This window comes from Etheostoma spectabile, chromosome 18, assembly GCF_008692095.1.
Source record: "Etheostoma spectabile isolate EspeVRDwgs_2016 chromosome 18, UIUC_Espe_1.0, whole genome shotgun sequence".
NCBI lineage: Eukaryota > Metazoa > Chordata > Actinopteri > Perciformes > Percidae > Etheostoma > Etheostoma spectabile.
The window spans coordinates 6,220,523-6,246,413 of NC_045750.1; the positions used below are offsets into that span (position 1 = coordinate 6,220,523).

At 39.4% G+C, this 25,891-nt stretch overlaps 1 protein-coding gene and 1 long non-coding RNA gene across 2 annotated transcripts in view; one reads left to right on the forward strand and one right to left on the reverse strand.

Moving 5' to 3' along the window:
- nudt14 (nudix (nucleoside diphosphate linked moiety X)-type motif 14) lies at positions 1-25,234 on the reverse strand. The gene is made up of 5 exons (XM_032543232.1): positions 25,008-25,234; positions 14,909-14,952; positions 9,839-9,903; positions 7,801-8,101; positions 1-6,028 (listed from the first exon to the last, which is right to left on the reverse strand). Exons 1-5 carry the CDS (start codon positions 25,086-25,088, stop codon positions 5,779-5,781), a joined length of 741 nt encoding a protein of 246 aa, XP_032399123.1. The 5' UTR covers positions 25,089-25,234; the 3' UTR covers positions 1-5,778.
- LOC116706414 (uncharacterized) overlaps positions 20,933-25,891 on the forward strand; it is a 14,523-nt gene continuing 9,564 nt past the window's right edge. Inside the window, exon 1 of the long non-coding RNA XR_004336229.1 lies at positions 20,933-21,069. This is a non-coding gene — a long non-coding RNA (uncharacterized LOC116706414). The remainder of the gene's footprint in view (positions 21,070-25,891) is intronic.

The window sequence follows — 25,891 nt, forward strand, 5'->3', positions numbered from 1 at the left end:
GTTTTGGGCATCAAACCCATTTTATTTAAACTTAATGCAGTTTAATCCAACACAGTTAGTGCACATGCAAAGTATCATATTTAAATATGTACCGTATGTTTGTACCAAGTGTCATGTTTTTTTTAAAGTTTTTAATATTTAACATTTAAGTAATAAATTAACAAAATTGAAACTTTACAGAAAACACTGCCCACAATGAGTATACAATTTTAATAAAGAATAAATACATGATAAATTCGTAAAACTGCAATGTTCGTGTTTGTACTTTTTTTTTTTTTTTCTCCAGAAAATATTTTTCTTAAAACACAAATTCAGTGAAAGACACCAGAAATGAAATAAAAAAAAATAAAAAAATCACAATTGGACAAATTTCTTCAGGTCTTTACCATGAAAACATCATAATACTTCTTTCACTTAAAGGTATTATGTGTAGAATTTTCACTGAATATTACATTACCTAAGAGAACAACATGTGCTACACTTTAAAGTCACTATGAACAGCATGACAGCAGCAGATCTGATTATCCTCCCCGTGTTGCTTCTGAATATTCAGCTACCAGTCTGCCAATAAAGAAGCAAACGCGACCGACTTTATCCAAAATCAAAAGTTCCTTCTCCAACAAAGCAATATTGAGTCGATCACCAGAGGTCATGTCTAAACGGCCACATCAATGGCTCAAGTTACAACTTAAAAGTAATTAGAGAATACTACACATAGCACCTTTAAAAAAAACACGTTCAGGATTAACTGTTGCTCAGCTCATGATCATTGAAAATACAGTAAGAAATTGTCAAACAGTGCACAAACCATCAACAGAACAAAAAAGGATCACAGTTGAAGAAGCAACTACAGCATAGCCATGGGGGTACATCTATAAAAGTCTGGTACCAATGAATTAAGTATTCAGTCACAGAGAACAACTGAGTGCTGACATTTCTGACATGTTGCTGAGAATTTGATATGTCAGCGCCTTGGAGCCGAGCAAACGGACACAACATATTGTCGCTATGTGCCTGAGTGATGGAGGTAGAAATGTCCAATGCTGGGCTAATGGTTAATATCCAGCATAGGAAATAATGAATTATACAACCATTAATGACCTCATATATTAGTGTTTTATTCAATAGAAGTAGCATATGGCTTACCAGTGGCACAGTCTGCAACCTCACTCTGGACTGTCAAAAGTGCTTTTACTTTTGTCGTAAAGGGGCTTGTCGCTCGGTGGGAGACTTAAAGGTTTAATTCAAAAATTTTGGGAAATACACTTATTTGCTTTCTTGCCGAGAGTTTGATAAGAAGACTGATATCGTTCTCATGGCTGTACAGTAAATGTGATGCTACAGCCAGCAACCGTTTAGCATAGCTTAGCACAAAGACTAGAAACAACTAGCCAAAGCTAACAGCTAAAGCTCACTAATTAACAAACTGAATCTTGTTTAATCCATACAAAAACCAAAGTTTAAAGGAGATACTTCTTCACTTCACAAGGGGTTATTTGTTAATTCTTTTCTCTGCCAGGATCAGTTGCCAGGCAACCAAAGCAGTCACGGATCAATACCAGCCAAGTCTGGTATTGATCCCCTATTAAAAAAATGTTTACACTTTTTTGTGGTAATTACTGAGTTTTAGAGGTGCGGGTTGGCAGATTTTGTAACCTTTTCTCAGAGCCAGGCTAAGTTTGTATGCTAAGCTACATTAGCCAGCTACCGGCTGTAGCTTCATATTCACCGTACAGACATGAGAGTGGTTTAAATATTGTCGTAATACTCTCAGCAAAAAAACAACAAAAAACAAGGAGATTTTCTAAAAGGTTGAACTTTTATCTTTAAGTTCTCCAAGAACACTGCCAATCACCAGTGTTACCGACCTTTACATGGCTTCCATTAGAATAAAGTCGACCATATCAGAGTTCAGTGTTTGGCCTCAAACACATAGGTTTAAAACTAAATTAGATTATAAAAACATAGCCAGACACATCTGAATAGCTTATAAAAACTAATAAAAAAATAGTATAAAATAGACTGGAGGTCTGATAACAGATCAACTCGTGAGTTTAGCCTCCACAGGCGGAATAAAAGTAAATTGAACTTTCCATCATATCTTTCACTGCCTCTGTAGAGAAGCTGGCTGGACCAGCTGAACCTGAAGTGCTGCCACGCTGGTTGTGTCTTTTGGCAACTGAATTTTCTGCAACAAGCGAGCTGAAATCACAACATCTTCAGACGTTAGAATTGATCCCTCCCACTTGCAGCTGCCATCTATTGTTTTGCCACTTTTGTTTTGTCAATGAGTAAGGCTGCTGTAATTCTTCTGTGATGTTCACTAAATGCACTCGACTTCCAGTTAACAGCTGGAGGGAAAGCGCGGAGAAATATGTACCGGGGTTGGTTTGTTGGCTGATGCCGCCCACAGTGACAAGCCAACGGAAAAGGCAAAGAAAAGCCTTTGTGTTTTTGCTATAACTTTCCTCAAATAGAAAAACTATTTCAGCCAAAAGAGAAGTCACATGGCAATTCTCCACATTTGACAGGCACATGAAGTTACAGACTGGCCTTACAAGTTAAGATGGCTTTGTCACATTTTACATCAAGCCAAATCAGAAGCAGTTGGCCTCATTTCAGCAAACAGATTTCTTTTTAAATACACAAGATGATTTTTTTTTTTTTAAATGATTATGGCTAACCTGTTTTAAATGTGGGCAACAAATAAGTTTCTAATAAGTTATTCCAAGACAAAAAGTGACCATGTTCATTGTTTTCCACGATGGGTTCATCTCATACTAGACAGGATGGAAAACTGAGCACCATTGGGAATCTTTTAGTAAGGTTGTCCATTAAACTTCACTTAGACCTTATTCAATTTAAGACTAGAGAAAACATCACATGGCAGAAGATGGAGGAAATAAGTAGGGGAAGGGACCTAATGAGGATACAGTGCCCAAAAAAAAAAAAAAAAAATTAAGTTGTTAAGAAAATGTTGTTTAAAAGTCCCTTTAGTGTTACAATGTGTGTCCTTTTCTAATTTACTCTACACATAAGTTGTCCATTGGTCATTTCATGGGTTTCCCAACGTGCTTCCAATTTTTTTCCAAACTTATAAATAAACATAAAGTAGAGACATCCTGTAGTTTTGTATATGTTGGAAATTTTGCATCCAAATTTATAAATGATATCAATAACACAGAAAATGTGATTTAGTGTTGGACATCAGGTTTCGGTGATAATTTGTAAGAATGTAAATTAATTACGTAAATGAGTCGGGTTTCCTTTTGCAAAGAAAATAAACAAAGTAAAAATGATTCAAGCAGTTTGAGCAAATATATAAAATCCTACATCAAGGAATGATCTTTGATGGGCGGAAGGACAAAGAAGCTCAACGAGAGCAAAGGAGGGGGAGATAAATATGGCTTACCGGTTCTGCATATATTCCTACACGACCTGGGAGCGAATAGTTGACTCGGTGTGTAACACATATTTATTTTGGTTCATTCAAATTCTTCATTTTGTTTCATGCAGACAAAACTGTTTGAAATCAAGCAGCACCAGATAACTGCGTCGATGTGCCTGAAACTGATGCTCAGTCCTCTTCTAAGAGAACCTCTGTGAGATTTAGGATGGAAAGGTACATACACCTAACAAACCCATGGAAATGACCAAAAAAACACAAAGTTTTATGGGTAAAAGAAGTCAAATGTTCACATTTGATTGTCAGTTTAGACAAATGCATCAACAGTAAGTGGTTTTGTTGGGGACTAGCTAACAGGTTTAAGATTTCACCTCCAATATGTTCAAAGTGTTATTACCTTTGAACTCTTACAAAGAACTCTAACATACAGCACTTTCTCGTTTTATCTTGAAATCAACAAAGTTATTTTGGCCGTTTTTTTTTCTTTTTGTTTTTTTAAAATAACGATTTTATTTGTACTCGCTATATTTTTTTCCTCACATACTTCAAAACTTAGCAGGTGCACCAAGAAGGGTACTTTTCTAATTATCTACCTGTAATTCTTTATAAATAATGAGATGGGTTGGAAGTGAGCAGTCATTTTCTAAAAACACTATTGTCTTGGTTTAAAACTTGCATATGTTTTAGGAAAACTACAAGGTGGGGAAATTTCTTCTTTTTTACATATTGATTATTAAATGAAGTACCAGCCCTTTTGGAATGAAGAAAAATACTAACATATAGTAAGAACGTTGCCGCCTTTAAACCGCAAGTGATTTTGAAATATAATAATATAATAAAATGCTGGTCATCATCACATCCAGAGATCCAACCTGAATATGACCAAAACTTTGACTATATGGACCTGAGATTTTGGCAAACTGCTGCTGAGATTCACTTTGTGAGATTAGGTTTGCGTGTTAATGACAATCCGAGATTTACAACACAGAACCGCCGAAATGAATTATGACCAAGGGCATTAACGTGTTCAAAATGTAACCGTTTGAAATGAACTCTAGAAATGACTTCGAGTGTAACAAAAATGATGAAACAAATGGAGGATTTAGCCTTTATACAGTGTCTTCTCTACTGTATTTTGAAATTTGCAAAAGAGAGAGAAAACAATTCATTCAAAGCGCAAAAAGTAAAATCAGTACTGTTCACTGGCATGTTGCAGGCCAAATACCGGTAACTCATTGCAGGATTGTGCTTGAGAAAAATGACAAATTGATAACCGAGATTAGGCCCTTGGTGCAGGGATGGGTAGCTGAATGCTTTTTCGGTGATGTGTGAGACTACCTAACTTCACCTGTAGAAGAAAAAGCCTGCTAATATGTCCACTGGCTTGACTTTGTAAAGATTCTCTACCATTGACACTGAGTGATAGTTTAGCACGGGTTACTATGATAAGTATTGCTTAAAGGCTGTGGATTAGAGAAATAAACTGAGGCGTGCTTGAACAAGTGGTGGTTAAAACACACCGAACACCTCAATTGTTGCAAGGCCCCACCATTGACTAGCATAGTTTTTGCATTACTGGATCACGGATTAAAGGAATACTCCACCATTCTGCTTTTTTACATTATCTATATCTTTAATGGTTCAAGTAATGACCAGTACAAAAAGGTAGTTATAGTTCATATGATGTGTATTGTCATTTTAAATGCAGATGTCCTCTGGCACACTTTGTTAGGCAACTGTTTGCATCAACTCCAATGCAAATATTAACTTGCTAAAATGTTAGCAAACCGAGGCTAACCCGCTCATCACACTGCTGGTCTGCATCCCAGAGTTTGCAATGAATGCTGGGTGTTGTATGAATGCTTGAAAGAAGTTGGAATTTGCCTAAAAGCAGATTGATAAATGGCTTTTTCTTAGCCAGTATCAGGTGTATTTAAAATACTATACTATTTTTATAAATACAAGTAACATTCAAGAGCCTACACTGAAAGCAGTGGAGTATTCCTTTAATCAAGGGCAGGCAAAGGAAATCAGTGATATGCAGCCATTTATAACAGATGGCAAAGTAAATGAAATGATTAACAGACTTTAAAAAAAAAATCATCAAGAAGAGATAAATGTGCCAGTGACAACCAGCTATGGCAAATTTGTTTTATGACAAAATATTAAGACCACCTGAAACTCAAAAAGGTAAACGGGACAAAACCTAAAGATACCTGTTGGCAACGAGACAAGGGGCCCACCTTTCATCATGTACCAATAAGCAAAAAGGCAATACAGGATGAAGAGCCATGTGGGGAAGTGTGGATGTGCTGGGCCTGTGTTTGATCTAATTTGGAATAAACAGTATAAAGAGGGTTGGTTAATACTAGTTACACATTGGTGGAGATCTTGTACTTGGGAGACATGTTATTATGGAACCAGATGAAACTAAATATGACGCCCATGGTTTTGGGTATACGCTCGTCGTAGGCAAACGTCATGGCCTCATGCAGCGGGACTTTGACCACCTCGATAAGCTCTCCCTCCTTTGGCTCACCTCCACCTGCGCTCACACAGTTGTCGTCAGACACCTCGGCGTAAAACATGGTCTGCTTGGCGCCTGTTACACCTACGCCCGACCTGTAAATGGGGGGAAATAAGGGAAAGAAATAATAAATTGGTATCTAGGTACAGTATGTGTGCAATTATTTATCTCATTTTTAAACTGGGCTTGATATCATGAAACAACTTTAACACTGGGTAAGATAACCGGATCTACCAGTGCCAAAACAAAACCCTACTTTTTGGGATCTCTTTTTTTCTCCAAATGAATCAGTGTTTCAAGTTGTCAATTCCATAAAATAAGAGACTTGCAAGAGACTTTAATTATAAAAATTACATTACAAAATTTGTGTGGCAGAGACAGAAATAACCCGAGTTTTAGTCTCTATTATGGCTCAAGCTCCTAAAACCATGGACCCTACAGTTCCCATAATCCAACGTGATAGTGTCTTTCTTAACCCTTGTGTTGTCTTCCCGTCAACCATACATTTTTTTTTTGCTTTTTCTGACATTTTTGTCACTTTTTTCAATGTTGTGGGTGCTTTTTTGAGTTTTTTGATATTTTTAATGTTGACATTTTCAGCACTTATTTTGATGGCACATTTTTTTGTGACAATTTTCTTTCTTTTTTTACTGAAAACGGGTCAAATTTGACCCAACATGAGGGTTAAGACCTTACCTGCCTGGTTAACACCCATGTTTTTTTAGTTTTTTTTTTTATTTCTAGCCCCCAGTTGCTTAGAATTTGATTTTTGAATGCTAAACAACACACATAAACACCAGGATTTTCCAGGAGCTTCTTTGCCATTTACACTAAACTGACCTCAGACTGCCTACTATTAGCACAGAACTTCACCACACCATGCGCTGCAGTCAAAACCACCCTCATAGGGGTCCTGAGGGTTAAGGTGATACCCATCTATTTAATGGAAGCAGCCCACACATAACAACCGCCATAGACAACACCAACAAAGTCGGAGGAGGTGTTCAAGTCAAATCAAAAGCACAGTTATAAGAGCTGTCAGTCAAAGGTGTCCAGCTGCTGCTGTTTAATGTGGGACTGTTCATCTCCTGGAATTTGAAACTTCTGTGTCTATGTCAAGATATAGTGAGCTAATAATATGTTGACAAAGATGAATGCTGCTTTCCAGCTTACATAAACTCAGCACTTGTAGTTTTTCTTCTTTTCTTACTTCCCTGGATTTATATCAAGTGAATGCTTTACTTTTGGGTGCATCGTGTTATGTGGACATTCAGAAAGCTACATTTAAAGCAATACTCCAACCAAAAACAACACCAAACCCAGCTGAATTGCTTAAAAAGCGATTCAGAGGAGGAGGAGGTCTGGAACCAGTCTACATCCTGAGTATAGTCGTTGACAGTGGACTGTAAAACTATATTATAATAACCTTAACGCCATGAAAATGACTAACTTGAGGAACTCATCCATGAAGAGCTTTTCTACTCTACTGGGGTGAGTGTTTGATGCATAAAAGGTTTGGAATGGACTATCACTTTTTTAAAAGCATTTGATTGCTGGAATTGAACTGAAAAAAAATGGAAACAAATCTGCAAATGTGGGTTACTGCTGAGTGAACTCAAGGAGGTTCAGAAATTGTAAATGAAAATGATATCAAAAAAGACCTCGGGATATTAGTTATTAAGGGACGAGAAATCCAGTGGGTGTGACTAAAGCAGATGTTCCAAAGACGATAAAAATCCTTGTCCTAAAACTTTTTTGTGTTGGGAATGTGCCGGTCGTGAGTAAAAGGCCTCTGTCAAGTTTATCTACAAATAGAATTTCTTAACTTTAACTTCATCTAAGATATTTCCCACTGCAATCAGCTAACCTGTAGGAAGTAATCCTCTTCAGTTTAGAGGCAGGCACATCGTAGCCACACTCCTCCAGCACCTCCTGCCGGGCGATCTCCTCCAGAGATAGGTCGGGTTTGTCCACCAGACCGGCACAGAGCTCATAGGTGATGCCTGCTGAAGCCGGGGGCCACTGTGAAGAGCTCTCCCCCTCTGAGGCCGACTGGCCCTCCGGAGACTCGGGGGCTGCAGCGGCCGATTCGGAGGCCCCCTCCTCAGTTTTTTCAGCAGACTTGGGCGGCTGCGTCTTGATCCTTTCCCACTCACACATGTATACAGCTGGCGGTGGAAAAGACAGAAAATATTATTATCCCTGAAATTATTCTCATCACATTTTTGCACACATCTTTATTTAACATTTTTTGGATTATCTAAATCAATTTTGCCACACCGTTCAAAAACATTTTCTTAACAAAGACTTAAAATTAAGGATGAGGATATATACTGTACATGTTACAGAAATTTCATTTTGGGCACATTTCATTGAGTTACTACTAGCTCCTAAACTGGATTTGCAGTTTTTTGGGCTTTGGACTGTTGGTCAGATATAAGAAAGCTATTTTAAGATGTTGAACATTGGGCTGCTGAAAATTGCTATTGCTAAGTGCTATTTTCTTTTTTTACATTTTAAAGACTATGATTCATTAATTAAAGGGGACCTATTATGTTCATTTATCTGGTTCATACTGGTATTTTGTGTTTCTACTAGAACATGTTTACCTGCTTTGATGTTAAAAAACATTATTCTGTCTCTGTCTCTTTAAGCCCCCCCTCCTGAAAAAGCCCAGTCTGCTTTGATTGGTTAGCATTTCCAGGTCTTCTGCATCAGCACTTTTGAAGTGTCTCCACCGTCATTTTAGCCGTGAAATGATACAACACTGTAACAACACTGTAGCGGCACTTTCTACCTATATATAGTATAGTTGTGACATCACAACGTTAAAAAAGTCCTGACGGCCCCTTTAAAGGCACAGTTTCTGAAAATGGGATGTGTGCATTTCTCTGAAGACTGGGGGTTTTGATATTTTCACAGTATTTATATAGCACCTCGAGGTGATTTGTTGTCAAAAAATACATGGGAATCTCACTTTTTACAATATGGGACCTTTAAATGGAAAACTAATTGACATTTCAACAATTGTAACAGTTGCAGCCCCACAGGATGCATGCTAATTAATGAAAGCTTCCAGGTAAAATGTTTTAACACTGTTGATTAAATTGGAAATATCAATTCAATAGTTACTAGGACAGCACTGCAATTTCAGATTTTTATTGCCGCACAATGAACGTTTCGGGTGGAGCCCATCTTCAGTGTGTGCACAGGCAAATACACCACACAGGTGGAGTTAATCATCCACAACTAGCATAACAATCGCAACGGAGGGAGCCACAACCAATCCAGGTAAGGGTTAGTAAACACAAACTAGGGCTGCAAAGAATTGAAATTGAAAAGATTATAGTGTGATTTTTTGTGACAATCTGTACCAAATCGGGATATAATCCTCCAAATCAGTACAACATCAGGGTTTTCAGCATTATTTCTTTTTTTTTCTTTTTTAATAGTGCTAAACATTTATTGCTCAAAACCAATAAGCTGACCAACACATCGTACACTCCCTGTTAAAAAAAACCATGGCATTCTAGGGTTGTGAACAGACTGATTTCTTTTAGATAAAGGATTTTTTTTTAGAACAGCAAGGAGAGAGGAGAGGAAAAAGAAATATCAATGCCCAGACTTCCTTGAATTTAGCACACTGTGGTGTGGAACAGTCCCTGGCGACTTCTAACAAAGGAGGTTAGGCTGCTTTGTAACAGGGCCTCTTGGGGTCTATTTATGAGTGTGCATTGTTACTAAGATCCAGTAGAATAAACAAGGATTGTAATGTACTGCCTTTTTAGTGAAAGTGCCCACAGGATATCCAGCAATCTAGATCTAGCTGGGGGACAAGAAGAAAATGAATTAACTAGATTACAGAGCACAGTGAAAGTCTCCTGCTTTGTGCGGTTAAAACATACCTGGGCGGAACTGCTTGACAAGGACAAAACAGTGTGAGCTGGTGTTGAAGATCAGCACTGATACACTAAAAGGTAAAGAGAAAAAAATTGTCAAGTTTAAGTAAAATCATGCAACTTTTTCTCATTTTAAATCCATTTTTATACATCATGGTAATGTTTTCCAGCATATAGGAGAATGTGTGCCCAGGAGAGCAGCCGGTCACGGAGTAGGGGTCAAGGGTTACTGGGTTAAAACAAGTGTCTGAGGAACATCCAGCATTTTGGGATGGTGGTGTCCAGAAGTACTCAAGGCATCTGAATCGTTTTTCAGATCAACCTGACAAAATAAGAAAACACTAGAAACCACAAGGACAAGCCCCTTTCACAAAAATGACAAAATTGTTAAGATGAATGGACATGCTAACCCTTAACTGAAACTCTAAATCAGAATACCATGTCCCGTCTACTTTATCTTTCTATTGGACAGTTCCTATTGGACAGCAAGTAAAAGGGCAGATATCCAAAAACTGGGCCACTGGACATCGGCAGAAATTTAGGTCACACGGACCCTTGTGGCAACGCGTATGTGGACAGCATAATTCGGGCTCAAAATAGAGGCTTAAAAGTCTGACTAAACTACCTGAAATTAAAGCATAAGCAAGGGGCTAAATTTTAACAAAAAATAAAGGTTGTGTAACACATGTCAAAACACCCCTGCCCATTGTTTTAATGCTAACCAATACTCCAGACGCATCCTGTATCAAGATCCACCACTATCCTATTTCCCAGCGACGCTGCACAATATAATTGAGACTGTATCGCAACCAAGGGGCGTTGTACGGCCTGACGCAAAGCGGAGGGCTGACAACTGCCTCAGCTTGACAACAACTGTATGTATGGCACGTCCCGTAAGCGCTATGTGCATGAGATGATGCAGTGTTGCCCTAAACCACTCGCTTTTGTCAACTGAATTCTTTGTAAAAGTTATGCATTACACTATGTGATGAAAATCTAAAATGTGTGATTGACTAAATGCCGAAACAAGATGAAACAAAAACAAAAAAATGATACTGAAACTAAAATCCCCGCAAAATGGAACACCAATTAATGGATACATAATTCCAGATTTAAACAATGACTTTCAACAAGCAGGATGTGGTGATAAATAAGAAGGAAGGTCGGTGAGATATGCTTCACCACTGGCACCCAGTGAATTGTATACACACACACAGGTGGTTCACTGTTGTGTTGTGTTGTGTGTGAGCGCTGCCAGTGGAGACTTGAGGCCCGGGGTCGGTGTTGGGAAAGCGGATGTGTCTGAGGCGGGCAGGAAGCCCTGCCCTGTCTTTCCCATGGTGACAGGACATTATAGGACATTGCTACAACTTGTTTCTACGTGTAGCTACAGCGCCTGGACTGATACAGATTTAAATACAGATATTTAAAGTCCAATGTCTATTTTTCAGTTCTATTCTAACAATATGTAAGAATGTCAGCTGACGCGGGCGTCAAGCATTTTAAGGCTCTGGTGATCATAAACACACAGACTGGGACTAAAATCACGCTTTTGGGGATTGAAGCCTATGTTAACACAAGTATACATTTGGGGGAAAAAATGCCTAACAACACTAGATCAATAGCTTCTCGATGTGTAGTAGGAAAACATTCATTCTCGGCTGCTGATTAAAAAGCCTGTTGTCCATTTTAAGGGCCTTGTTTCTGGGCTCAGCCAGCTAAGAAACCTCTATCACTTGTTCATCCACATCCCTCCATCACTTCTTCCCTATGTTGATCATGTCAAAAAGAGTAGCCACCACATTTAAAGATGGGATTCACATATTTTGCGAACAGCCTACAGCTGTAAAAGATAGTCACGCAGGGCTGATATCGTATCACCGTAGAGTAGAAGTATGGATGATGGCTAAGATAATGTGGTAGATTTGGGCTAAAAGTGGAATACATAGGCTTGAGGCATGGAAGCTGTCCCCTGAGGCACGCCTGGCTCTTGTTGTGCTGTTCCACACCATTACAGCTGTTCTACAGCTTCCCGCTGAAGAAAAATGCCCTAATGGTTAAACCAAGAAGCAGGCTAAACGGACGCTCAGGACTTTTCATGCACGGTTAAGCTTTCTCTGCGGGGCTTATGGCTAGACAGCGGGAAACTGGGTTATGCCAGACACAAGAGGAGCAGGACTAAGGTTGTGCTGCAAAGCTTATGATATTAAGACACTAACACTTCCATCAGGTCCTTGTTGTACAAGGAAATAATTGGGCACTAAACAATCCATCTTCTCACACCAGAACTGATGTAATGGTGCTTGGCAGGACCAACAAAAATGGCCTCTGGACATTTTTGGGCAAGGTAAAACACATTTGAGTTGACTTGACTGTCTATTATGTCTGTTTTCGGTAGACGTGGCTTGCGAGTGGACTTGTAGGGAAGTGAAGCAAGTGCATTCTGTCTACTGCATAAATAACCCAATTTAATACATATTCATCTTTCCAGCTGTGAAATATCCCTTTAATTTTGGGTAAATGTGCATCTTATTTCCTTTAAATTATCTTTGAGATTCCCTAAAAACGTTTTTTAAACCTACCAGTGGGAAATTAAACTGATTCTGTTACTCTGTTTACAATGTAATCCCAGGCGTGAAACACAAAATAATGTGTACCATCAACATGGACTAGCTGGCTAGGGATAGATGAAAACTCAAACATACACATAATCAAACTCTTTAAAGTGAAAGGCATGGAAGTGAACAAAGGAATGAGCAGGACTTCAGCAAGAGCTCACACATACAAATGAACACGTCCATGGCCTCTTAAATGTCTTGCTGACTAAAAATACCGGCTGTCATTAAATGTCACTTCCAGTTATAACAAGCACCAGTATGCAAACAATCCCATAAACACATAGGTGTCAAAAAAACAAAGCAATGGGAGATTCCCATCCAGCTTTTGTGTATTTTTGTAGATTTGAAGACATCTTGAAAGCTCTGCATTTGTGGCAGTTAGTGAAGGAAGTTCTTGGTGGGCGGAGAATTGAATATTTAATCTCTGCTTTTTGCCAATGATGCAGTTTGGCCTCATCAGGCTGTGACCTCCAGTGCACACTAGGGCGATTGAGGGTCAGGAACTCCCAGTTGGACACTGGGTCTAGGACATGAGATTAAAAAAAATGGGTGATTTACCCATTTCCAGTCCCTCCAGTATTGCATGATGAGGATAAGATGTGGTGTGAGATCAATGAGCGCATTGGTGTATTTTTTATGTTTTTTAAGGTGCAGCAATACCAATCTACCCTCCAGGGCTTTACTTATGACCATGAGCTCTGTGTAGTAAATTAATAATTAATTAGATTGAAGATGAAAGTGTCTAAAATAAGAGAAGTTTCCTTCACACTCCTCACCTAGTCCGTAAAGGTGAGTCTTAAGCCCGGAAGGAGGATTGGAGTCGAACCATTGCTCCTTCATGTTGGAAGGAGCAAAATTCAGGGGTTTGGGTATAGGATTAGGATGCTTTTAGACAATTCCCTTTGAAAGTATTCTGGCCTGCAAAAACCTTGGAATCCAAAGGAGAAGCTTAAGGACATGGCTGGGGAGACGGACACCTGGGCCACCTTGATTACTATGTTGTCAGTGGTCCCATAACCAGATAAGTGGTGGAGAATGAATGGATGGTGTAAAAAATCTGAATGGCCACATTCACCAAAGCGTACAGACCCACATTTAACTATCCTGCCACTTACAAATTACCAACTAATGAGTAATCACAAGTCCTGGTGCAGGTGAATGTTTGTGAAACTTACAGCCAAATTACTGTCATTTAACTACAAGGAACAGTAATTTGGGTTTCAAAACCGACAAGAAGAGGCGCACAACAAACTGATCACTGGAAGCATTTAAAGAACAAGCAAAGGACTATCTTTTTTTGGATATTTTACAGTATGTTACACACAAATCTATCTTCCATAATGTTTTTCTAGTGCTCCTGAAATATGACAAGAAGTGTTGTCCTGCTAAGAAAAATAATGTTATGCACACTTCAACAAAAATGAAAAACAATCCTGGATCCGTTGAATACAGGTAGATGGGGGAATAACACTTTGGCAAAATTTCCACCTGGGGTAAAGCTCGGTGTTCCCCTGGGCTATTTTCTTTAGGAAGTACATGTTTGAGGTTTACTGCTTTTGTCTCAGTGGAACTATTTTTCACAGGGACCTCTCTTTGGGGTTAGAAGTGGAGGAAAGAGGGCTTAAATGACCTGAGACTTACCTCAGGGCATTATGGTACCCCGGGCAGAACGGGAAGTAGGAACTGGGGTTTTGACACAAATGTGTGATATTTCTCTTGAAGTGCCTCCTGTGAAGCTCAAGACATTTACTGCCATTGCCAAGTAGAATAACAAGGCGCCAGTTTCCAAAAAACAAGGTCTGTTTTGGTCTGACTGTCTGAAGGTATTTGGCATCATTTAAAGATGCTTGAGAAAGTATCTAAGTACCATGGGTGAGAGGTGTTGATAATGGCTACAGGTAAGAGGACACACAAAAAACAAGTAAAAAGTCATACAACTTATTTGATTTATTGTGCACAAAACACAGGAACATTTATATATTACATGGTGCGCCAGAAATGTGTCTGTTTCTATCTGTTTGTTTGAAAAGAAACCACTTCTCTTGAAATTTGTACAACAGTTAAAATGAACAAATATCCTGCAAATAAAAAGGCAAAGAATAGAGTCTTGGCTATGCAAACCAAACTTTACTCTGTTTTAGACTACTTGCTTCTAAATCAATATTTACAACCCATCCTGAGTGAGCTGGTTTTATTTGTGGGAAACATGGTTTTGACAGCTCAGCAGCAAGCTGTACCATTTTCTTTATGATAAGGGTGAGGGTGAGGGTTGAGGTTAGGCATTTAGTTGTGATGGTTTAGGTTAGGGTAAGGGGCTAAGGAATGCATTATGCCAATGACGGGTCCCCGCAAAGACAGTGCCATGCAATGTGTGTGTACGTGTGTATGTGTGTGTGTGTATAAGAGTAGATAGGAGCACAGCTTCCATCCAACAGTAGAGAATAAAATTGGTTTTTACCTGTCATGGGTTCGCATGAAGTCCCAGGATTTCTTTGTGCCATTCTGTGAGGGAATAAGACAAAATAGACAGCATCTGTTAATAGAATTTAATACTAACCCAAACTATTTCAATAGTCCTTAAACACTGTGTGTTCAGAGTGTATACAAATGTGTGTACACAGTGTGTATTCAATGTAACAAAACGTTAGACTCTTTTGTCGCTTGACTTGTATGGCGGGATGTCAAATCATCGTTAATTTATTTAATATGATTACTGTAGAGGCAATCTGCTGCCCCACAACCAGTGTTGCATTACAGTAACGTAACTACTTTTTCCAGATAAAAACGCGCTACTACTAAAAATTTGGCTTAACTACTTTTCCCAGGGACAGATTTGAAAGACAACACTGCCTTCTCAGCTGTAAAACCAGGTAAAGACAACACTTACCATATTACAATATTACAATATTCAAAATCTAAGACAATATCTAGTCTCATATCGCGATATCGATACAACATTAATATATTGCCCAGCCCTACTTTATGGTCAAAGATAGTTTTTTAATTAACTTCAGTCTCTGCCAGAGACGCCTGCTTCTAAAAGTAACATAAAAATAACAAGTAACGTAAAAAGTTACTTTCTATAGGGGGTAACTAAGCAAAGCAGCGGATTACTTTTTAAAGAAGTAACGAGCAAACTCTATTTTCCCCAACACTGCCCACAACTGATGCTTACTTGGGCATGTTGAAGTAATATCTCAAACCACATTTTACCAAAACATCTGCAGATGCAACTTAAAAAGCATTGTGCATGCACCATTCATGACGTTGTTGAACTTCATAAATAATGAATAACATTTAAAACAGTAGCCAACACTTGGCATGAAAAATAGCAATGTTTGATGTGCTTCCAAATAAACACTTGATGTGACTGCCTAACTAAATAGACAACTTACGGCAAACATTGGCAATAATAGTCAGAAATTAGTAGCATGGAGAAAAATGTCAGGAACATCTGACAAGACAGCCCTATGACCAGCGACTTCCATCAACAACAGGCTAACCTGCACTCCATACATTTAGTTAAGTGGCATTTCAAGTGGATATCAGAATTATTACCTCTATTTACAAAGCTAATAACATAACAGTGAAGAACACACAACAATGCAGTTTAGCCTAATTTATCAACAAAATTTACTTTTATACAGTATATCATCCATAAAAAAAAATACTCATTCTTTCAGTCCTCGAATAATCTCAACAAATGGTCAAAGGAGCAGTGCGTGACCTAACAGGTCACAGCCACAGGGCCTCAATGTGAAGCCAAGCTAGCATAATGCCGTTCATGCATCATTAACTATCATGTTGTGGTGTGAAATGAGAGCATGACGCCAACGTTTGTGTAGGTTCCATTATGGTATTGCAATTGTATTACCTTTAACAGCTATTATGTCAGTGTCAATGATAAAGGCCTACTATATGCACATTTAATACAGAGCTGAAAAGATACTCTTCATCAAACAACTAACTTTGGTCTAAAAAAAATAAATCTTTGTCACCATTTCTAGCATACATATTTATCAATGTATAGCTAACATGTACTGTGACAGATCTATATTGATATTGAATAAAACATATTAGTCCTAAACAATTGCAAATTCTAACCTTTTTAATCTTTAAAATTGATTCAATGATTGACCACTACTTACAGTGGGTATGCCACATTGAAGTTGATATGCATATCAATGTGTAACCCCAACAAGCTTAGATAGTGCTGAAACTATAAGCAGACAGTCAGAAAACTAAGCACCAACATTTAAGTCACTCATCAAGCAAAGATATCAACTATTCACTGATTTCAGCCTTTCTAATCTGCCGATCTAACACTTTTCTCTGTCTTTTATATTAAGAAATATTCTGTTCATAATGTTTCAATTGTCCATAATGTAACAGCGCTGGCTCATACTGCAGGAATTTACATATTAAGCCAGAAAGATCGCAGCAGTGAGGAGCAGGTATCTTTTCTCTAGCTGTCAGCTATTAGTAAGGAATTGTCATAATCAAAACTCCTCGCTGTAGAGTCATGTCATAAATATTCTCTGCCTAGTAAAATGACTCTATCAAAAACCTTTCAGGTCAGCAAGTGTACAAGTGTCTTACACACCATCGTTCCTCCTTAAGGCCAAGCCAGCCACACCGCTCTCGCTTTTTGCTTGGTGAAAGCAAAACTAGTGAGTAAAGGTGTGTGTGTGTGTGTGTAATAAATCACTTGTTGTGACTGAGGCTGATATGCACTTCTTGTGGCTTGTTGCTTAGTAAAGCATGCTTATTGAATAATGTATGAGACAGAGCATTTTTTCTGTCAGTGAACCTTTTACAGGTAAATTGTGGGGTATTTTCATGCAGGTTCTAAACATAGATGTACACAAGGGCTGTCCTATATATGTAAAAAAACTACAGTTTATATTATCCAACAGATTGTTACTGCAAAGCACGGACACCATATATTGCATTATAATTTGCATTAAAGCAAATAATAAAATAACTAGGATACTTTTGGAGAAAAATACCCTGATAATAGTAACGTAGTCATGTGAATATTTGGGACAATTCTTGATATTCTTTAAATAACTGTTTTAAGAAATGTTTAGCAAATAAAATGAACTTTGTGGAGAGTACAGCACACACACAAAACAGAACGAATATATGTAGGGAGACCGGAGAGGAAAAGTGCTTTGGTGCCTACTGTAAAGGTGCTGGCTGTATGTAATATATGCATAAGTATGCATGTAATTCTTTGTGAAACACATAACAGTACAACACCGTTCAACACGCTCATTTATTTTTAGTATGATTGTTTTGACCACGGTTAACAACTCTGGGCTAACCCACGAATTCATCAGTAACGTTAACTGTATAGATAGACGACTAGCAGCCATCAATTATCATTACAGCCCCGGGGACACATATCCACAGCCAGCCCCCAGCCAGCTAGCAGCCTGCCCGGTCAGCACTTAACTCCAGTGCTAAGGACGCTTACGGGAGTTCACTGAACCGTCTGGAAAAAGACCCAGGCACCCGAACAGCGGCCACTCGTAACGTTACACCTCCGTTAGTGTTGCCGGGTCACCCCCCTTCTCCAACCGCGACACAGGTTTGTGGAGCTGCGTGTCTTGTTTTTGGTTTTATTTTGCATATTGTTACAGCCCTAGTAACTGACAACAGTAATCACATTACAGTAATGTGTTACTGCTCAATATTGGCTGTAACCTGGTGTGTGATTTCGTATATTGGCATGTAAAGTGAGCATTTAGCTGAAACAGAGAGATTTCTGTTCTTAAAAAGGTCCCATGGCATGAAAATGTCACTTTATGAGGTATTTTAACATTATTATATATATAGTGTATATTAATATTCCCCCAACCTGCCTATGGTTCCCCCAGTGGCTAGAAATGAAATGGCTTAAACTGAGCCCTGGAAATCCAGCTCTGCCTTTGAGAAAATGAAAGCTCAGATGGAGCGATCTGGAATCTTGCTCCTTATGAGGTCATAAGGGGCAAGGTAACCTCCCCTTTCTCTGCTTTGCAAGCCCAGAGAATTTGCCCAGATGCAATATTAGGGGACCACTAAGGTCTATATAAAAGCAACCAAAAAGCACCTTGTCATGGGTCACCTTTAACTTTACTTCCAGTCTGTGCAGCTGTTTTCTTATCCACACAAACACATGAGACTCACGTTCAGATTTATCCACTCTTTTCCAGAAGTTATTTTTTTAAGAGTGAAAAAACCCAAGCTTAGAGGGAATATAAACCCAAAACAGAGCGAAAAAAGATCAAATTTGGCGCCCTTTGAATAGACGTAATGTGAGATTGCTTTACAGCACAAACAGGAAGAGTGTGGCGTCCTTCCAGCGTAAATGGGAGGTACAGCTTTTGAGAGATCTGTCTTAACAGCAGTTGAAGGTGTAAAAAGTTGATGATGTTAAAATCACTTCCCATACCTGGTCTATCTATTCAGAAAAGCGAAAGACAAACCTAATACCAGTAAATATCAGTTAGAAACTAAGAGAAAGACTAACAACCATCTTGATTATGGTCTAATTTGTTTGAAGTAGTCATATCAAAGTTCACAATTCATTTGGAAATGAGTGATTACACTGATCAAATACGGAAAAAGAGGATTTATTTCCTGCAACCATATACTATACAAGGTAAAATTACTCTCACACACACAAACACACATTCTCTCTCTAGTATCCTGTCACCACTCACAGATGGTGGGGTTCCCCTCATTACTTGGGCCACTTGCTGTGAGAAGGGGGGCGGGAGCGGCTTGAATGGCCCAGGGGAGAAGGAGAATCATGGCTGACAAGGATTACGACAGAGAGATTAGCCCATGGGGAGACGGACAGAGAGCGAGAAAGAGAGAGAGAAGCAGGAACAGGCTACACAGGACCTTGAAATTAATGTGGTCCCTCTGGCTTTGGGCATCAGAAATGACATGCTCCTGCGTGAATGCCTATTGTAGGGAGGGATGTATGGTCTTTTATGTGCTTAAAGTCTAATAACCATCTCTCACACTCACACACCTTCATACACTATCAAGCCGGCAGCTGCAGCAGAAAGAAAAAAAAAAAAAATCAACTACCGTCTTCAAATACAATAGCACTCTTTGAATCTCAACATGTGCTCTCCAGTTTTTTTTCTGTTTTTTGCTCCAGTGTCTGTCTTCTCACCACCCCGAACAAAGGCAGCTGGGCTATCACACACACATTAGAACCAGTGAACTAATAATCAGCAGAGTTGAAAAATGACAATGACAAAAAGCAACTGCACCTGCCCAAACTGATCGACCAGTAATGGCAAAAGGACAGATCTGCAGCATTAAAACCACCTGGTAAGTGGTTCCTACCCACGAGTGCCAAAGAGAGTGTCAAGGACACACTCCTCAAGTACACACCCCTGTGACTGTGTCCTCGAGTGAAATCCACAGAAAGCATGTAGACCTCAAATCCCATCAAGTCTGTTTACATGTTAGTCCTGTCAAGGCAAACTGACGGAGATACTACATGGAGGAATTGACCACAGCCTATTTCAGATTTTTTTTACCTCTGTTTGCTTAAGATAGATAGATAGATACTTTAAACTCACTTGTCTGCAGCAGTACGCGGATAAACCTCTGAACAGAGAATCAAATATCAAAACACAACTACTAGGCCTAATATAAAAGGTGAAAGTAAAAAAAAATTAAAAAATAAAGTATGCCTTTTAAACGTGCATGCATACAATGTGTGAAGTGGATGTTCACTGGGTGTGCAAAGTGGAGGTTATTATAAGTTATATCGTACAAAAGATGTATTACACTTTGCTTCAGCAGCCTGCAACATAGTGGGTATGAGTTAAAAAGTTTGATGAGTTAAAAAGTTTTGAATAAAAGGATCTCCTGGGCCGCCCGGTAAAACACCTTGGGGGTATGAGTCAAGTCAGTAATCAAGGAACAATGCTAAGAGCTTATAGCCACGCTAGCATCTCTGTGAGGCTGTACTTAGACATACTGTCATACTGTCATCATGCTAACACCTTGATGTGTATAATGTTTATCATGAGCATAATCTTAGGTTTAGCATGCTAACATTTGCTAATTAGCACTTGTGATTTAATTCTGGGGGTGCACAGTTCAGAAAATTAGGGTGCCAATAGCTCAGTCCGTCTGGAGTTGGGTTGGGAACTGGAGGGTCGCTGGTTCAAGTCCCCATACGGACCAAAGTACAGAGTGTGGACTGGTAGCTGCAGTGATGCTAGTTCACCTCCTGGGCACTGCCAAAGTGGTCTTGAGCAAGGTACCAAATCCACTCACGGCGCCTGTTTAGCACTTGCAGCCCACTCACTCTGACATCCTTCCATTAGTGCATGTATAGGACCTGTGTATGTGTGTGTATTTCAGGCCTGTGTGTAAATTGTAATTTCCCCATAGGGGATCAAGACTATAAAATTAGTATTTTATTTAAAAAACAAAACAATTGACAGTATGTGAATTTAGTTACTTTTCCTATGTGATAGTATAAAAAACGAGAGAAAGCAAAAAATATATAAATTGATTTTTGGAATTCTATGAATTGATTTTTAATCTGTGGAGCTTGAATCGCGATACAAATGTGAATCAATTTTTTGCACACCCCTAGTGAATTCTATTCTTCTTCATTACTTCATACAGGAATGTTCACGGGGCAAAACAAGAACTCATTTCCACACACAGGTAATACATTGTCATACTGAATTATCACCATGCCCTAAACCAAAGTTTTTAAAACATGCAGACAATCCGGTCTCCACCTGCAGACACACTCATACAAATTAGGCTCATTTTACTCCCATGATTCAAGCTGGAGCCTATAAATAACTATTCATGGGGGAAAATGTGTGTTTTAAGATCATAATGGATTTCATATTCATTGAAGGAGTACCAGGGCCACTGGCTGTAAGCTATACAAGATAAATAATTCCAGATGAATAATTCAAATCATTATAATGAATAAATGGAAGGTAATTATCCTGCTCCAAGTAGCAGTCTGTGAATCAATGTAAGCACAAGGCGACAGAGATAAGAGGGGTTTCCCAGAGTCAACGAGGGACAATTACCTGCTTTGTAGAGACGCGAGGGAGAGGAGACAAAACACCAGTAAAAACTAATGATGAAGAGAGCCTCTCACACGACATTATCTACTTATAGAGCGTGTTTCTGTGTGTGTGTATGTAGGTTTTAGTGGCCAGTGGCTAAGCTGCAGATGTACCGATGAACATAAAAGGTTTGGGGAAGAGATGCTCCCTCAATCTGACTGAAAGGCCTTTGTGGGGAATCCCTGACCAACCCAGCGCCCCCCCCCCCCCCCCCGAGCTGCACAGGAGAGATGACGAGGATGAAAGGGAGGACAGGACAGAGAGGGAGTCCACCATCATCTCTTTTGTTGTCCATCTGCTGTCTTAGCCGTTCCGCCATTCTCTTGACATGCTTAACCCCCTCCCCCGCTGTCACAGGTGTAAACCCCAAATTGAAAGGGGGGGAAAAAACACAAGACCCCTTAACATGGGCGCATTGGTACTTGAGTTTCTTTAAATTAAGCGGAACACTACAAAAGAGCACCTTCAAATTACAGATAGTTGCTGTTTCTTTGTGTTTAAAGGGTATTTTCCACTTTGGATTACCAGCCCTTTGTGACTAAAATAGCCTTTATCTCGTATGTACTGTTGAAATTAACTGTACTTTATGGCCAGTACAAGGTGTACAATGGCCAGGTTAAATAGTCACCCACAGTAAAGTAATGCATTTTAGCAGTGAGTATTACAATAATGCATCTTCTGCACCACTGTCATTTTCCTGATTTTACACAACAGAAGCTAAGTCTATAACGCAGGAACAGAGAAACTGCACAAACATTTTGAAACCTAAAGATAAATTCATTCTGGAGGCAGCCTCTGCTCGGGTGAGGAAGCATTTCTCACTTTGCTGGAGATCAGGGTACACAGTCATTACGTCGCGTTTTCTGTTTAGCATGTGGACTATATTAAAAAAATAATCTAATATTTGTAATAATGAACCTATGCAAAATGCAAACTAAAGCAGTATACTCATGTTGCCGGATCACTATCTCGTGCCTTTCAATTTCCAGTTTGCAGTTCACAACATTAAGCATTTGCTGCACCACTTAGGCAGGGGTCTCAAACCAATTAATTGGGGGCCTGGAGTAGAGTCTGGGTCAGGTGGGCCACATCAAGTATTCCAAAAACCCCTTTTCTCAAAAGGGGCGGAACTGCCGGGCTTTAACCCTAGATCTGATAGGTTGGCTTTTTCACAACACGACATCACTTGTCAACTCAGGCATTTGCACAAAGGTACTTAGTAGTTGCAACGTTACACTGTCCGAGACTACGGTAGCATAATATGCGAAAGACAAAGTTCAGAACGCGGGGCCGCACTAACACTTAACTATGATGTCCAGTAGGGGGCCACAAATACTCCCCGGGCCATTGGCCCGGCCCGAGTTAACCATGCTTAGGCAGCTAATGTGAAATTTGACAGCTTTTGATCTTCTGAGATAAAAGTATACAGTTAACGAGATTTCGGTCACAGGCGATCCACTGTGCACGCCCTGTTTGCCATCATGACCTGGATAGGCAGCTAAAAATGGACAGACAGATGAATGAATAGATGAATAGCGACTACACGTGCACCAATGAAGCCCTATATAACAATATGCTAGTATGAATGTGCCAAAGTCGGTCTACAGGACTACTGAATACATATAAGAAGAACAAGAACAAAAAAAGCATATAAGAGGAGACGTTTGATATCAGAAAGTGATTCATTTCTAATGAGCCGATACACTGCGAGGCAATATACAGTCGTCAATATGTCCAAGTAAACAAAATGAACTCCACCAACATCTACACCAAACCTAAATTAACATGCAATATACAGCCAACATATAAAATATAGGCTACACTTTCATAAACACATGTGAAGAAAGATATTTTCCTCCCGGTACAGATTCCAAATCCACGGCTCTCTTGTTTACCCAATTTTAAATCTTTTTACCTCATGTAAGGTAACATATTCCAGTGCTTTCTGTGGCATTAAAAACTGAATCACCGAAAACAAATGAATGGAATTAGCTGAAAAAACTCTACATTTTATAATCACAAAGAAACTATATTTAATGTGGATCTGTAACGTGGTAAGTATCAGCACTGATCTACATGTCTAAATAAAAACCACCTTAAAGAAATCCACAAGTCTTGCCAAAATAGAGACAAATAAACCACCCACTCGTTTAGAAAAGAGCAGTAGTTTAAGGCCAAAAATGTGTTTGTGTGGCAAAGATCCTTATCTCCCACTCCTATTTCTATAACGGAAGCTCTGCATATCTGCTCTGGAGGGCTGTGCCGTTCCGGGTTATCTCCTTGTCTGATAACATGACTTTAGGAATCTATCTTTTTACCCTTTCACACTTTCATCTGCATAACGGTGTGGAAAAACCAAGCAAGATTAAAGTGATTAATCACCAAATAAAAATACTTCTACTAATACTACTACTAATGGCTATGATCCAGACAGTGTGGACAAGCAAGACCATCTCTGCTGGGCATCCTGGTGGCCTGTGTGCAAGCGTCGGATGGTGAGCTAGATGGCCTCTGTGCCTGCATCACTTTCAAGGGCGTTTTCAGGAGCTGCGGCGTCCTTTCACAGAAACTTGGCGGGTTCCTGGAGTACGAGTGCCAGTGAATTGGGTGACTCTTTTTTTTCTGTGCCGAGCTGACGGCCGCCTTCTGCTTAATGATGAATCATGCACAAGTTAAGGAGCTGATGCATTTCACTGGAATTGTACCTCGTACAATTTCATGTGACAAATAATAATTGATGATTGATTGATTGATTGATTGATTGATTGAGACAGTGTAAAAAAAAAACTGTCCTTAGCTATGTGCATATTTCTCTGCAGTGATTCATGTTATATCCTGGACCTGTTCTTTTTGTGTAGGGAAACAGACATTTGGAGTATTTTCAACTATTTAAATTCCCATAGGATTTGAACAGGCAAGCTTCTTCAATGTTCCACGTATAAATGGGCAATTTCTCTCAGTGTAAACCTGAACCTCTGACCCACAGATAGGCTACTAACACCACAATTTGATAGCTGGGAACAACAAGTCTCACCTGACCTGCTAATTAGACGGAAAACATGTTTCCTTGTCACGTAACACTGGTAAACGGTGTAAACAACACCTCCTTATACTAATGCAAAGCATGTGCTAACGTTAACGTGATGCTCAGTCTAATAACCTCTTCAGCAAGCTACCGTTAGCATGCTACGTATAGCTGTCTCTTAGCTGTCTCCGGTTCATGTCAAACACAGAAACACACAGTCCGTGAAAACAAAGCCAACACGGTTGTTTAGTCATTGTGGTCAAAGTAACAGCAATTGTTCCGGTCAACGTCTGTGTTTAAGGTCAGTTTAGCCTTTCTGTTATGCTAGCATGCTGGCTGCAAAATGAATGGGGGGTTGGGCTAGCCTACAGCATCCTGCAGCCTGTATCAAGCGTTTTCAGACAGAAATAACTCACCTGGTTATAGTGCACCCTGAGCGGTTTCAGATAGTCGGACTCTGTGCACGGAGTGACTTCAATGTTATTAATCTCTTCCATAGTTTACACTTGGAGCTGGATTGTTGGCTCACCGAGGATTGTCTAACACCGCACAGAATTGACAGTGAAGGAATGTCTACGGAAGCCGGGAGAGGACATGTGACTGAACTGTGATTCTGGCATGAGAGGTGAAAGCGAAAGGGACACTATTAGGAATGGAGGGAAGTGAATGGACTCTCTCTTAATTCAAGCACGCACACGCACACGCACACACACAGTAGTAAAGGGTACTTTTTGTTTAACTTATTCTCTTTTGTAGCTACTTGCTTAATGTATAAATTCAAACTGTCTTTTAACATTGCTTGCCATTTTAATTTAGCCTTTTATTGTTATTATTAATATTATTGTTATTATTTGCATAGCATGTTTCATACATACAATAAGTGGTGGAATGTAACTAGGTATTTACTCAAGTAGACCTATTGTACTGAGCCTAAGTACTTCCCACCTATGGGTGATTTAGGGCCACACAGACACAGGCAGAGCAGGGGGACGTTGAACCTAGATCTTGCTAATGCACAGATCCACTGCAACAACAACAACAACAACAACAACAACAACAACAACAACAACACATTTAAATCCTCAGTGGGGGCTGTATCCTCGGCATTACCTCAAAAAGTCTGCAATAAAATGATCCATATAGCCTTTCAGGCTTCTTCTGCCTCAATAATATGTCTTCTTTTTTTAATCTGTTGTATGTAGTCTACTTTATTTGTTTGTGCAAATAAAATGAACACAATCTAACACAGATTACAGCCAAGAAATAACGACGAAGACGATGGAATGATGCTGCATCTCGT